Here is a 13,873-nt window from a genome sequence, read left to right as displayed (position 1 = left end):
GGCTGCTGTGGCCAATTTGTTTAACCAAGTCACATGCAGTCGGTGTGTTATTTATTAGGTTAAGTGGGTATACTAACCATCACGACCGGAGAATCCTTCCTCAGTGGTCATGATACCCTTTTCATGGATTCCACACAACATGGTGCCCCCACAATGCCCATCCACACAGCACAATGTGTAAGATTCTCCCACACAGAATGAAGCTCCCACAGTGCCTCCTGCACAGTGTAATGTCCCCATAGTTTCCCCACATAGTATGACTCTCCCGCGGTGCCTCCTGCACAGTATAATGTCCCCATAGTCCCTCCCATGCAGTATGACTCCCCCATAGTGCCTCCCGCGCAGTGCGATGTCCCCATAGTGATTTCCCACATAGTATGACTACTCCATAGTGCCTCCCACACAGTATGACTACTCCATAAGGCATATCACACAGTATACCTCTCCCACGGTGCCTCCTGTGCAGTATGATGCCCCCATTGTGACTCTCCACATAATGATTCCCTCATTATGCCTCCCACATAAGATGACTCCTCAATTAGTGCCTCCCACACAGTATGACACCCCAATAGTTTTTCCATGCAGTTTGATGTCCCCATAGTACCTCCCACATAGTATATCTTGCCCATGTTGGCTCCTGCGCAGTATGATGCCGCCATAGTGCCACCCCACGCAGTATGATAAGAATATTAAATAGGGTTATGCAATTATCAAAAACTTATAATTTTTGTGTTGTCATTATCCTTGACACATAATATCATATAAAATCACAAAGTATTTTCCAAGTATACAGGAATGTGGAGTACTTTCCTAGACGTATAGGACCACACCACTATCAAGATGTACTAAAACTAACTTCTATTTGAAATACTGGAGTATTAAATATCCAACCAACCCAAAAACAGAACACAAAATGTAGAGATATACCCCATACAGAAATCCCCTCCCTTACCTTTCATTTGACAGTAATACTATTGTTGAGGAGAGCCATAAGATGAAATACTTAATTAACCTCTGGGGACATAGAGCACTGTGAGAATTGTGTTCAATGAAAATAATTCTCTATACATAAGCCAGTCAGTCTTCAGAGGATCCCAAGAAGGCCCCCGATGACATCACAGACCAAACCATCACCATGGATCCATCCAATGACGTCACAGAGCCACCTACGATGACGCCCACCAATCAGCTCATGGACTAACACATTGTTCAACCCACTAACCAATAAACACATCTGGACATGCCCCTTTCCAAGGCTATATCAGGGCATGCTTCAGTTGAAATAAAGCAGAGTCTGGGCCGACTTTGGTCGAGGAAAGATGAATATCCGACTGTGTCTGATCTCATTTTTCAAGCATGCACTCGATCCACACCAATTAGAATCAGGAAATAGGCAACTTGTGGAACTTTGTAAGAGTTCACCCTAACACTATTAAAGATAACAGCCTAGTGGTCACAAGTATTCATGGAGGCGCTGGCATATCCAGATGAAGCTGCTGATGCAATGGCTCGAGAAACTCCTAAGCAAGTTAGACTTTGACAAAGTGTAGCCTCTCAAAGACCCACAAAGACCCCCACAGCAGCAGTGACATTCAGGAGAAAGCTGGCAGAAACGTGCAACTTGTGGAGGTAACTTACCATTAATAGTAACATGTATTTACCAAGCGTATAGTGCCACTTCATGGAAGCTGTAACCACCAAGGTGATGGTGCAATTTCATAAGAGCTGTAGCCATCATGCCTTTGGTGCCACTTCATACAAACTGTAACCACAAGCTGTAACCACTAGTGATGAGCGAGCATGCTTGTCACTACTCGGTACTCGCACGAGTATCGCTGTACTCGGGCTGCTCGGCGGGGACCGAGTAATCTCGCGATACTCGTGCTGTACTCGTGGTCTTCATTTCTGCATGTTGGCGCTCTTTTGAGAGCCAGCCCTCATGCAGGGATTGGCTGGCAGACCACTGCAATGCCACAGCCCTGTTAGTTGTGGAATTGCAGTGATTGGCCGGCCTGCACAGCGTGACCGAGCCTTTATATCGGCGGGCGCGCTGTGCTCTGCTCACAGCTATCCAGACTGTCAGTGCAGGGAGAGTGTCGCTGATTCAGGGAAAGCTTTGCGGCCCTTTATAGCTTTTTCAGTTGCAGGGCTGCAAACAGTGTGACCAAAAGTCCTTCTCAGGACTATTCTAGTTGTATACAGGCAGGCAGGGTATAGCCAGGTCGGAGTACAGTAGCAGAGTCCTTCTCAGGACTATTGTTGCTATATACAGGCAGGGTATAGCCAGGTCTGAATACAGGCTAGTGACCAAAAGAGTCCTTGTCAGGACTATTGTACCAGTATACAGGCAGGCAGGCAGGCAGGCAGGGTATATATAGCCATTCCTAGTGGTGACCGTATACCAGCCTTCATCATATCTGGGGCTGGTGTACACAGTGTAAAACAGTCCAGATAGTGTCTGACTTGTCTGTAATTGTCGCTCCCCAAAAAAACCTGTTAGGTTCTTATTGCGTCCGTGCTTGGTTTTTAAAACCGCACGTGTGTGCCTGTTGGTGGCAGCGTACAGGTGCACTTGTGTGCAATTTCCAGAAACTTTGATATAACGCAAAAGTAGTGAATATACACGTCAGCAGTGCACAGCATTGCAAAATGCGCAAGGGCATTGGCAAGGAACAAGGAAGTGGACGTGATGGTGGTGCAGGCAGAGGCCGAGGTCGTGGGCAAGCTCTAATTTCGCCACAACAAAGGGCCACATCTAGTCGCTCGCACGTCCTGTCCCAAATTCTTGGGGACCGCAGCAGTACACCGCTCTTGAACCAAGACCAGTGTCAACAGGTTGTTAGTTGGATAGCAGATAATGCTTCCAGTCAGATTGGCACCACCACAAACACTCTGTCTTCCACACGGTCAAGTGTCAGTAGCCGTGATACTGCACCGCACATTTCTGAACCTGATCCTCCTTCCTACCACCAGGCTGAGTACACGTCCTCCTCGGACATTAATGATCCCACACTTGGACACTTGGAAGAGCTGTTCACGTTTCCATTCACACATTCTGGCCTCTCGCCAGCTCATATTGAAGTGGGTCATGAGGAGATCGTCTGTACAGATGGCCAAATATTTGAGCAGCCACGTTCTCACGAAGTTGGCAACGTGTCTCAACAAGTGGTGGACGATGATGAGACACAATTGTCAGGAAGTCAGGAGGAGGAGCAGGGTGCGGAAGAGGAAGACGACGTGGTGGATGATCCAGTAACTGACCCAACCTGGCAGGAGGATATGCAGAGCGAGGACAGCAGTGCACAGGGGGAGGGAGGCGTAGCATCACAACAGGCAGTAAGAAGCAGGGTGGTGGCCCCAGGCAGAAGTCAGGCAACCGTTCCCCGGAACAACACGACGACACAAGGTGCCTGTACAAATGTTAGGTCTTCCCGAGTCTGGCAGTTTTTTAAGTTGGATCCAGATGATTCAAAAAAGGCCATTTGCAACACCTGCCGTGTCAGCATCAGCAGGGGTACCAAAACTAGCAGCCTGACCACCACCAGCATGATCAGGCACATGTCAGCCAAGCACGCGACTTTGTGGGAAGTACAACAGAGTCGAGGAGCAGTGCTTGCTGATGTCACTGCTACGTCTTCGCTGGTTGTGCATGCGAGCCAATCCTCTGTCCATGCTGCCTGCGAACAAGCCTCCTCCACTCCTGCACCTGCAGTTGCCTACGCAGAAAGAACACCATCATCAAGCACGTCCTTGTCCCAGCGCAGCGTTCAGTTATCCATTCAGCAAACCTTTGAACGCAGGCGCAAATACACTGCCAACACCCCACATGCCACAGTTCTAAATGCTAACATTTCGCGACTGCTTGCGCTGGAAATGTTGCCTTTTAGGCTGGTGGAGACAGAAGCATTCCGTGACCTGATGGCGGCAGCTGTCCCACGTTACTCGGTCCCCAGCCGCCACTATTTCTCCCGGTGTGCCGTCCCCGCGTTGCATAACCACGTGTCACAAAACATCACACGTGCCCTGAACAACGCTGTTTCACCCAAGGTCCACCTAACCACAGACACGTGGACAAGTGCTTGTGGGCAAGGCCGCTACATCTCGTTGACGGCACACTGGGTTAATATTGTGGAAGCTGGGACCCAGTCTGAGCGAGGGACGGAACACGTCCTTCCCACACCAAGGTTTGCAGGCCCTACCTCAGTCAGTGTTTCACCCACACTCTACAGCTCCGGAATGTCATGCTCTTCAGCCTCCTCCTCCTCCTGCGCATCCTTATCCACTGTGCCCTCCACACCAGTCACAAGCTGGAAGCACTGCAGCACTGCCTCGGCGAAGCGGCAACAGGCTGTGCTGAAGCTAATCTGCATAGGTGACAAACCCCACAATGCAGAAGAGCTGTGGACAGCTCTGAAACAGCAGGCAGATCACTGGCTCACACCTCTGAACCTAAAGCCAGGAAAGGTCGTGTGTGACAATGGCCGGAACCTGGTGGCGGCTTTGAGGCGAGGCCAGCTGACACATGTTCCATGCGTGGCCCATGTGCTCAACCTCGTGGTTCAGCGGTTTATAAAGTCATACCCAGAGCTGTCTGATCTGCTGGTAAAAGTTCGCCGCCTGTCTGCACATTTTCGAAAGTCACCTACTGCTTCAGCCGGCCTTGCCGGCTTTCAGCGCCGTTTGCATCTTCCGGCTCACAGACTGGTGTGTGATGTCCCCACGCGTTGGAATTCAACTCTGCACATGTTGGTCAGGATATGTGAGCAGAAGAGGGCAGTTGTTGAGTACCTGCATCACCTAAGCCGTCGGGAAATGGGTCAAACTCCACACATAACACCTGAGGAGTGGAGATGGATGTCAGACCTATGTACCATCCTCCAAAACTTTGAGGACTCCACCAAGATGGTGAGTGGTGATGACGCCATTATTAGCGTCACCATACCGCTACTCTGCCTTCTAAAACGGTCTCTGCTGAAAAACAAACATGATGCATTGCAGGCGGAGCGCGATGAGTTGCAGCAAGAAACAGTAGTGGGTGTGGGTGATAACACACAGCCCAGCCTCGTCTCATAACAACGTGCAGTGGAGGACTATGACGAGGAGGAGGATGAAGACATGGAGCAACTCTCCGGCCAAATTGAGGATATGACATGCACACCAGTCATATCCTCGGTTCAGCGTGGCTGGCCAGAGGACAGGGTAGATGAGGAGGAGGAGGAGGAGGAGGAGGACAGCATGTTCAGTCATCTTGTTGGTCAGGCTACTGAAGTCCTGGCTGTTAAGAGTCTGGCGCACATGGCTGACTTTATGGTAAGCTGCCTGTCTCGTGACCCTCGCGTTAAGAACATCTTGGCCGACAATCATTACTGGTTGGTAACACTGTTAGACCCACGCTACAAGGAGAACTTTTTGTCTCTTATTCCCGTGGAGGAGAGGTCAACCAAAATGCAGCAGTTCCGGAAGGCCATACTCACGGAAGTAGGCAAAGCATTCCCCTCACAAAACGCTAGCGGCATAGGTCAGGAATCAGTGGACAACCGAGGCGTACAGCCGAGAGAGGCACAAGTCCAATCCACCAGAGGTAGGGGAACAGTCTTTAAGATGTGGGACAGTTTTCTCAGCCCCTCACGTACCACAGCCCCTGAGGTGCGGGGTAGTGCCACAAGAAATCCTAAGTTTGCCCAGATGCTGAAGGAGTACCTTGCAGATCGAACAACTGTACTCCGACATTCCTCTGTGCCTTACAATTATTGGGTATCCAAGCTGGACACGTGGCATGAATTGGCTCTCTACGCCTTGGAAGTCCTGGCCTGCCCTGCTTCTAGCGTTTTGTCAGAGCGTGTTTTTAGTGCCGCAGGTGGAATCATTACAGATAATTGCACCCGCCTGTCAACTGAAAATGCTGATAGGCTGACTCTGATCAAGATGAATAAGGGTTGGATTGGGCCAGACTTCACCACACCACCAGCAAATGAGAGCGGAATTTAAAGTTTGCCATGTACCTCCACTCACCCATGGGTACACACTTCTGGACTTTGGATAATCGCTGGACTGCTCCTCCTTCTCCTCATGCGCCACCATGATGATGACCGTTACAAATTGCAATACTTAGGCCTTTGTTTCAGGTATACCCCCAGTGGTAAATTTTTTCGCCCATTCTTTGCAGAATGGACATTACAACGACAGGAGACCCGCTCCTTTGCAATGGGAACAATGTTTTGAGGCCCTCATGCACGTCTCTACCCAGGGACAACATGGAGCCTCCCAATTTTTGGCTGCCCTGCCTAAGGGCTATACTATAATACACCCACTTCCTTAAAATGGACACTTAATGTTTTGAGGCCCTCATGCACGTCTCTACCCAGGGACAACGTGGAGCCTCCCAATTTTTGGCTGCCCTGCCTAAGGGCTATACTATAATACACCCACTTCCTTAAAATGGACACTTAATGTTTTGCGGCCCTCATGCACGTCTCTACCCAGGGACAACGTGGAGCCTCCCAATTTTTGGCTGCCGTGCCTAAGGGCTATACTATAATACACCCACTTCCTTAAAATGGACACTTAATGTTTTGAGGCCCTCATGCACGTCTCTACCCAGGGACAACGTGGAGCCTCCCAATTTTTGGCTGCCCTGCCTAAGGGCTATACTATAATACACCCACTTCCTTAAAATGGACACTTAATGTTTTGAGGCCCTCATGCACGTCTCTACCCAGGGACAACGTGGAGCCTCCCAATTTTTGGCTGCCCTGCCTAAGGGCTATACTATAATACACCCACTTCCTTAAAATGGACACTTAATGTTTTGAGGCCCTCATGCACGTCTCTACCCAGGGACAATGTGGAGCCTCCCAATTTTTGGCTGCCCTGGCAAAGGGCTATACTGAAATAGACCCACTTCCTTACAATGGGCACTTCAGGTTTACAGGCCATCATGCACGTCTCTATCCAGGGACAATGTGGAGCCTCCCAATTTTTGGCTGCCCTGGCAAAGGGCTATACTGAAATAGACCCACTTCCTTACAATGGGCACTTCAGGTTTACAGGCCATCATGCACGTCTCTATCCAGGGACAATGTGGAGCCTCCCAATTTTTGGCTGCCCTGGCAAAGGGCTATACTGAAATAGACCCACTTCCTTACAATGGGCACTTCAGGTTTACAGGCCATCATGCACGTCTCTATCCAGGGACAATGTGGAGCCTCCCAATTTTTGGCTGCCCTGGCAAAGGGCTATACTAAAATAGACCCACTTCCTTACAATGGGCACTTCAGGTTTACAGGCCATCATGCACGTCTCTATCCAGGGACAATGTGGAGCCTCCCAATTTTTGGCTGCCCTGGCAAAGGGCTATACTAAAATAGACCCACTTCCTTACAATGGGCACTTCAGGTTTACAGGCCATCATGCACGTCTCTATCCAGGGACAATGTGGAGCCTCCCAATTTTTGGCTGCCCTGGCAAAGGGCTATACTGAAATAGACCCACTTCCTTACAATGGGCACTTCAGGTTTACAGGCCATCATGCACGTCTCTATCCAGGGACAATGTGGAGCCTCCCAATTTTTGGCTGCCCTGGCAAAGGGCTATACTAAAATAGACCCACTTCCTTACAATGGGCACTTCAGGTTTACAGGCCATCATGCACGTCTCTATCCAGGGACAATGTGGAGCCTCCCAATTTTTGGCTGCCCTGGCAAAGGGCTATACTGAAATAGACCCACTTCCTTACAATGGGCACTTCAGGTTTACAGGCCATCATGCACGTCTCTATCCAGGGACAATGTGGAGCCTCCCAATTTTTGGCTGCCCTGGCAAAGGGCTATACTGAAATAGACCCACTTCCTTACAATGGGCACTTCAGGTTTACAGGCCATCATGCACGTCTCTATCCAGGGACAATGTGGAGCCTCCCAATTTTTGGCTGCCCTGGCAAAGGGCTATACTAAAATAGACCCACTTCCTTACAATGGGCACTTCAGGTTTACAGGCCATCATGCACGTCTCTATCCAGGGACAATGTGGAGCCTCCCAATTTTTGGCTGCCCTGGCAAAGGGCTATACTGAAATAGACCCACTTCCTTACAATGGGCACTTCAGGTTTACAGGCCATCATGCACGTCTCTATCCAGGGACAATGTGGAGCCTCCCAATTTTTGGCTGCCCTGGCAAAGGGCTATACTGAAATAGACCCACTTCCTTACAATGGGCACTTCAGGTTTACAGGCCATCATGCACGTCTCTATCCAGGGACAATGTGGAGCCTCCCAATTTTTGGCTGCCCTGGCAAAGGGCTATACTGAAATAGACCCACTTCCTTACAATGGGCACTTCAGGTTTACAGGCCATCATGCACGTCTCTATCCAGGGACAATGTGGAGCCTCCCAATTTTTGGCTGCCCTGGCAAAGGGCTATACTGAAATAGACCCACTTCCTTACAATGGGCACTTCAGTTTTACAGGCCATCATGCACGTCTCTATCCAGGGACAATGTGGAGCCTCCCAATTTTTGGCTGCCCTGGCAAAGGGCTATACTGAAATAGACCCACTTCCTTACAATGGGCACTTCAGGTTTACAGGCCATCATGCACGTCTCTATCCAGGGACAATGTGGAGCCTCCCAATTTTTGGCTGCCCTGGCAAAGGGCTATACTAAAATAGACCCACTTCCTTACAATGGGCACTTCAGGTTTACAGGCCATCATGCACGTCTCTATCCAGGGACAATGTGGAGCCTCCCAATTTTTGGCTGCCCTGGCAAAGGGCTATACTGAAATAGACCCACTTCCTTACAATGGGCACTTCAGGTTTACAGGCCATCATGCACGTCTCTATCCAGGGACAATGTGGAGCCTCCCAATTTTTGGCTGCCCTGGCAAAGGGCTATACTGAAATAGACCCACTTCCTTACAATGGGCACTTCAGGTTTACAGGCCATCATGCACGTCTCTATCCAGGGACAATGTGGAGCCTCCCAATTTTTGGCTGCCCTGGCAAAGGGCTATACTGAAATAGACCCACTTCCTTACAATGGGCACTTCAGGTTTACAGGCCATCATGCACGTCTCTATCCAGGGACAATGTGGAGCCTCCCAATTTTTGGCTGCCCTGGCAAAGGGCTATACTGAAATAGACCCACTTCCTTACAATGGGCACTTCAGGTTTACAGGCCCTCATGCACGTCTGTATGCAGGGGCATTGGTGAACCTCACAATTTTGGACTGCCCTGGCAAAGGAAAATACTACAAAGACTCACTTCCTCAAAATGGGCACATTAGACTCAAGAGGCCTTCATGTACGTCTCTTCTCAGGGACATCGGAGTGCCACACAATGTTTTCACGTAAAATCTTTCATGTATTAATCTCAAAAAGTAACATACACCAGCTCTATCTCACTATTGGGTATGTGCCCTTAACATTTCTGCCATGAAAAATCATTTTGGGGTCATTTTGGAAGGTTTTCTGGTGAGTCCGTAAAAATGGCGTGAAACGCGGACAAAATTGTTCACAGCTGTGACTTTTGAGTGATAAATGCTTCAAGGGGTCTTCCCCATGCTGTTGCCATGTCATTTGAGCACTCTTCTGAGACTTTTGTGACATTTTTAGGGTTTCTCCATGCTGCCGGGGGGTCATTTCACAAAAATACTCGGGTCTCCCATAGGATAACATTGGGCTCGTTGCTCGGGCCGAGTACACGAGTATCTTGGGAGGCTCGGCCCGAGCTTCGAGCACCCGAGCTTTTTAGTACTCGCTCATCACTAGTAACCACCAAGCCTATGGTGCCACTTTAAATGAACTGTAACCAACAAGCCTATGGTGCCAGTTCATGTGAGGTGTAACCAACAAGCCTATGGTGCCAGTTCATGTGAGGTGTAACCAACAAGCCTATGGTGCCACTTCATGCGAGGTGTAACCAACAAGCCTATGGTGCCAGTTCATGTGAGGTGTAACCAACAAGCCTATGGTGCCACTTCATGCGAGGTGTAACCCACAAGTCTATGGTGCCACTTCATCTGATAATAACTATTAAACTTTGATGCCTCTGTTGTGAAAAAAAGGCAAAGTCACTTGTTTAACTGGACTGTTTTATGATTGAACTTTTACAAGGGAACCTCTATTCCCCCCTCACAAGCAGCGCTGGGTCAGGAGAGAGGTTTGTCCTCTGGATATAAATAGGAATCATCTCATGTTCTAAAAACTGCAGAGATCCTGAACATGACGAGAAATGAAAACTATAGAGAAGGTTAAACTTCAATTACATAACACTAGAAATAAGTTTAGGAAAGCTGGAAAATGAAACATCCGCGGAGTGAGAGCGGCGGTGATCCAATTAGTACTGACCGAATCTTACAGTCCTATACAGGCTTCTCCCGTATATGGATAATCTCCGGCGTGAGTCGTTCGCAGCTGTCGTGCTCCATCAGTTCTCGTTTTACACATGCCGCACGGCCAGATCACGAGGCAGAAGAGAAAATGAAAGTCTTCATCTTGGATAATTTGTACTCAGTGGATCTAAGACATTGGAGAACACTGGACTAATTAGGGATCAGGAAAAATGTGAGATCGAATTCTCCGAGAAGTTAGAGACCCCGAGGGAAGGAAGAAGCCTCGGTATAAGATGTATGTCATAGAGGGATTCCTCTGCTTCCTACTCCTCTACTACTCAGGTCAGTGCCATTCCTTCTAATACAGACGGCTACGAGAACAAAATACAATGATTTACCGCCAGACGGCTCATGTTTCCTTCTTGGCAGTGACATTTTTGTATTTAAAGACACCAAATTTAGAGTTTGCGTCTTTTCTGCCCTCACAGATTATCTAAATCTCCATGTTTCGGTTTTGGTCTTACTTTACATTCTGATCCACCCATATTTATAGATGTGAATGTGATAAATGCAGAAGCGGCTGATGACGAGAACTCCATCGGTAACCATTCCAGATCATCATCTCTCAGTTCTCCGTCTTGTGCCATTCTTCCCTTATTTCTCCTGGAGTCCCATGTATAAATTAACAACTGGGTGTTTCCAGTTGGGGCGTGTCTCTACATTGACAAGCAATATCCAATCAGTGCTGACAGTATTGGACCACCCCTTATACAAGAGGAATGGTAACACCCAGTTGTTCATTTCTTCCTAAGTTTTCAAGAAAAATAACATAGAAAATGCTCAGTGCCGAGTTCCTAAAAGATGATGCCACAGAGAAATCTTAAGGAAGAAATAACTACAAACTGAAATGTCAAAAAAGAGGAGAGGTTCCATTTAATGACCCACTTGGGATAGATATGATTCCAAGGAGTTTGCAAACTTTGATGCATATACGTGAAACATGGATAGAGTGAGGTTTTGGAGCTGCATCTGCACCACCTATAGCCGGTGTGAGCCGTATGTTACATTGCCCAAATCACCACCATTAGAGAAATCTGATTTTGGCTGTATACTGTCATGATTCTGATTAGAGGCGCTCTGCTCTCCTGCAGACAACATGCATGGTTTTGTATTATTCTCCAGTGGAATGGTTGTTCCCGTTTTCGGGCTACGTGGGAGGGGCCTATTCATTGGAGCCTTGTTCCGGGTGATTGCTCTGCTTTATTTTGGAGCTGCTTCACCTGGAACGCCACCAGTGATAGTTCCTGTGTCGCAGCAGTTGTTTCTGGCTCCCGTAAGTGACCGTCTTGATCTTGTCCTGGTACCTCATTCCTAGTACCCTCCTCCGCCTGTTTTCCCAACCCTGACTTGTCTCCCTGACTCCCAGACCCCACAGCTTGTATCTTGACCTCGGCTCCACTCTCTCCCTTTGTACGTGATGTGAATTCCTGCCTTTCAGACCCCTGGCTTGTACCCACCTCAGCTCCGCTTTCTCTCTTTGTACCTGACGTGTCTTCCTGGCTTCCAGACCTCCGGCTTGTATTCTGACCTTGGCTTCACTCTCTCCCTTATAACTGACATGAATTCCCGGCTCCTGACCTTTGGCTTGTTTGACTACTCCTCCACTAGTGTATCTAGCGACATATAGTGTTCTAACATTATACTTCTCCTACACTTGTGTATCTAGCAACACCTGATGTTAGAGCATCACATTTACCCTATAGATGTTGAGATCAATAGTGACCGTGGCATCCAAGCAGTTAGATTGATGGAGGAGACTCCCTTTGTCACAACATTGTCACCAACACAGTGCAATCATGGGGTGAAAATGGATTTCCATGAAAGAACATTAAGGAGCAAAAGCACAAAATAGGATCTAATCTTGTATAAATGTAATAAAAGAGAGAGGTACACTGACCTTTTCATATTGTGTGACACACAAGACATGAGCTTAATAATGGAGCAGCTGCTGCAGATACACGAGTGCACAGGACAATGCAGAAAAAGGACAGAAGACGTGTTCACTCCATGCTGCTGCTGAAGACTTTCCATGGGAAGATCCAGGACAAAAGTGGAGATAAGTGGTTTTTATTCAATGCTTTTCAAAGCCATTACAAGCTTCTTCTTCTTCTTCAGGAAAAGAACCACAATTTATCTCCACTGGTGTGTCCTGGATCTTCCTGTCGAAAGTCTTCAGCAGCAGCACAGAGTGAACATGTCATCTCTCCCTTTTCTGCAATGGATTTCTATGATAGACAGGGACCTACTTCACTAAATACTTAATAACTTACCTATTGTCACAGTTCCAAAGTGCAGAACATTCATTAACGTTCTGCTACGCTCTCCTGCAGAGCCGGCATATATTGCTCATGGTGCAGAGCGTTTTGCTGGATGAATGCTCTGTTGTTTCACAGTACTGGGTTTCTCGCTGGTCCTGGGAGGTGCTCTCGCAGATGCTTCTGGTTCCCGTTGATTGCTCTGCTTCATTAGGGAGCTTGTTAGCTCAGTGTTTTGGTCTTAAGGCTGCTTTACACGGTATGACCGATTGTTCAATTTCACAATCGATCGTACCCGCCCCCGTCCTTTTTGCGTCACGGGCAAATTGCTGCCCATGTCGCACAAAGTCAGTAACCCCCGTCACATGTACTTACCTCTCGTGCGACCACTCTGTGGGCGGCGAACGTCCACTTCCTAGAGTGGGAGGGACGTTCGGCGTCACAGCGACGTCACACGGCCGCCGGCCAATGGAAGCGGAGCGGCGGAGATGAGCGGGACGTAAACATCCCGCCCACCTCCTTCCTTCACATAGCCGGTGGCGGCCGCGTGACGCAGGTGAGCTGCTGTTCATGGTTCCCGGGGTGTCACATGGAGCGACGTGTGCTACCACGGAAACGATGAACAACTAAATTAAACGATATTATGGAACCTAGCGAGCAGTACACGACTCACGATTTGTGAGCGATACTGCGTCGCTAGGAGGTGTCACATAGGCCGGCATCGCCAGCGATGCCGGATGTGCGTCACAAAAACCGTGACCCCGACGATCTATCGCACGATAGATTGTCTGGTGTAAAGCAGCCTTTAGTCTCTCGACTCTGGACTGTTTGCCTGTCTTTGCCTGTCCTCCCCTGTTTCTGTTATGACTTCGTGGCTTCTGACCTCGGACTTCCTTCTGACCATATCCCTGTATTTTGTACGTACTCTCCTGGAACCCTGACCTTCGGCTTGTATCTTGACCTCATCTCTGTCTGCCCCCTGTGTGCCCTCCTGGCTTTATGGCCTGTCTGACTACCTCTACATTACTGCATACAAGTAGTGTCTAGTGCCACCTTGTGACAGTCATCACACCTTTCAAGTTTCATGATATTCTGCGGTACAGATATACCACAGAATATATGGAAGGACAGAGGAGCCTCTTAATGAAGAAGTTACAGGTCTGTGAGAGCCAGAAATCGTGCATGATTTTAGGTGACTAAATACTTATTTTCCATCAAAATTTGCAAAA

General features: G+C 48.5%; 1 protein-coding gene across 1 annotated transcript in view; it reads left to right on the top strand.

Moving 5' to 3' along the window:
* Positions 1–10,456: 10,456 nt before the first annotated feature.
* Positions 10,457–13,873, top strand: part of LOC142246481 (uncharacterized) — a 44,297-nt gene continuing 40,880 nt past the window's right edge. Inside the window, exon 1 of the mRNA XM_075319543.1 lies at positions 10,457–10,671. Coding sequence (XP_075175658.1) covers positions 10,623–10,671 — 49 coding nt within the window. The 5' untranslated portion in view covers positions 10,457–10,622. The remainder of the gene's footprint in view (positions 10,672–13,873) is intronic.

The sequence above is a fragment of the Anomaloglossus baeobatrachus genome, chromosome 7, assembly GCF_048569485.1.
Source record: "Anomaloglossus baeobatrachus isolate aAnoBae1 chromosome 7, aAnoBae1.hap1, whole genome shotgun sequence".
Taxonomy (NCBI): Eukaryota; Metazoa; Chordata; class Amphibia; order Anura; family Aromobatidae; genus Anomaloglossus; species Anomaloglossus baeobatrachus.
Note: the sequence above shows the minus strand (reverse complement) of the source record. Positions and strands in the feature narration are given on the sequence as shown.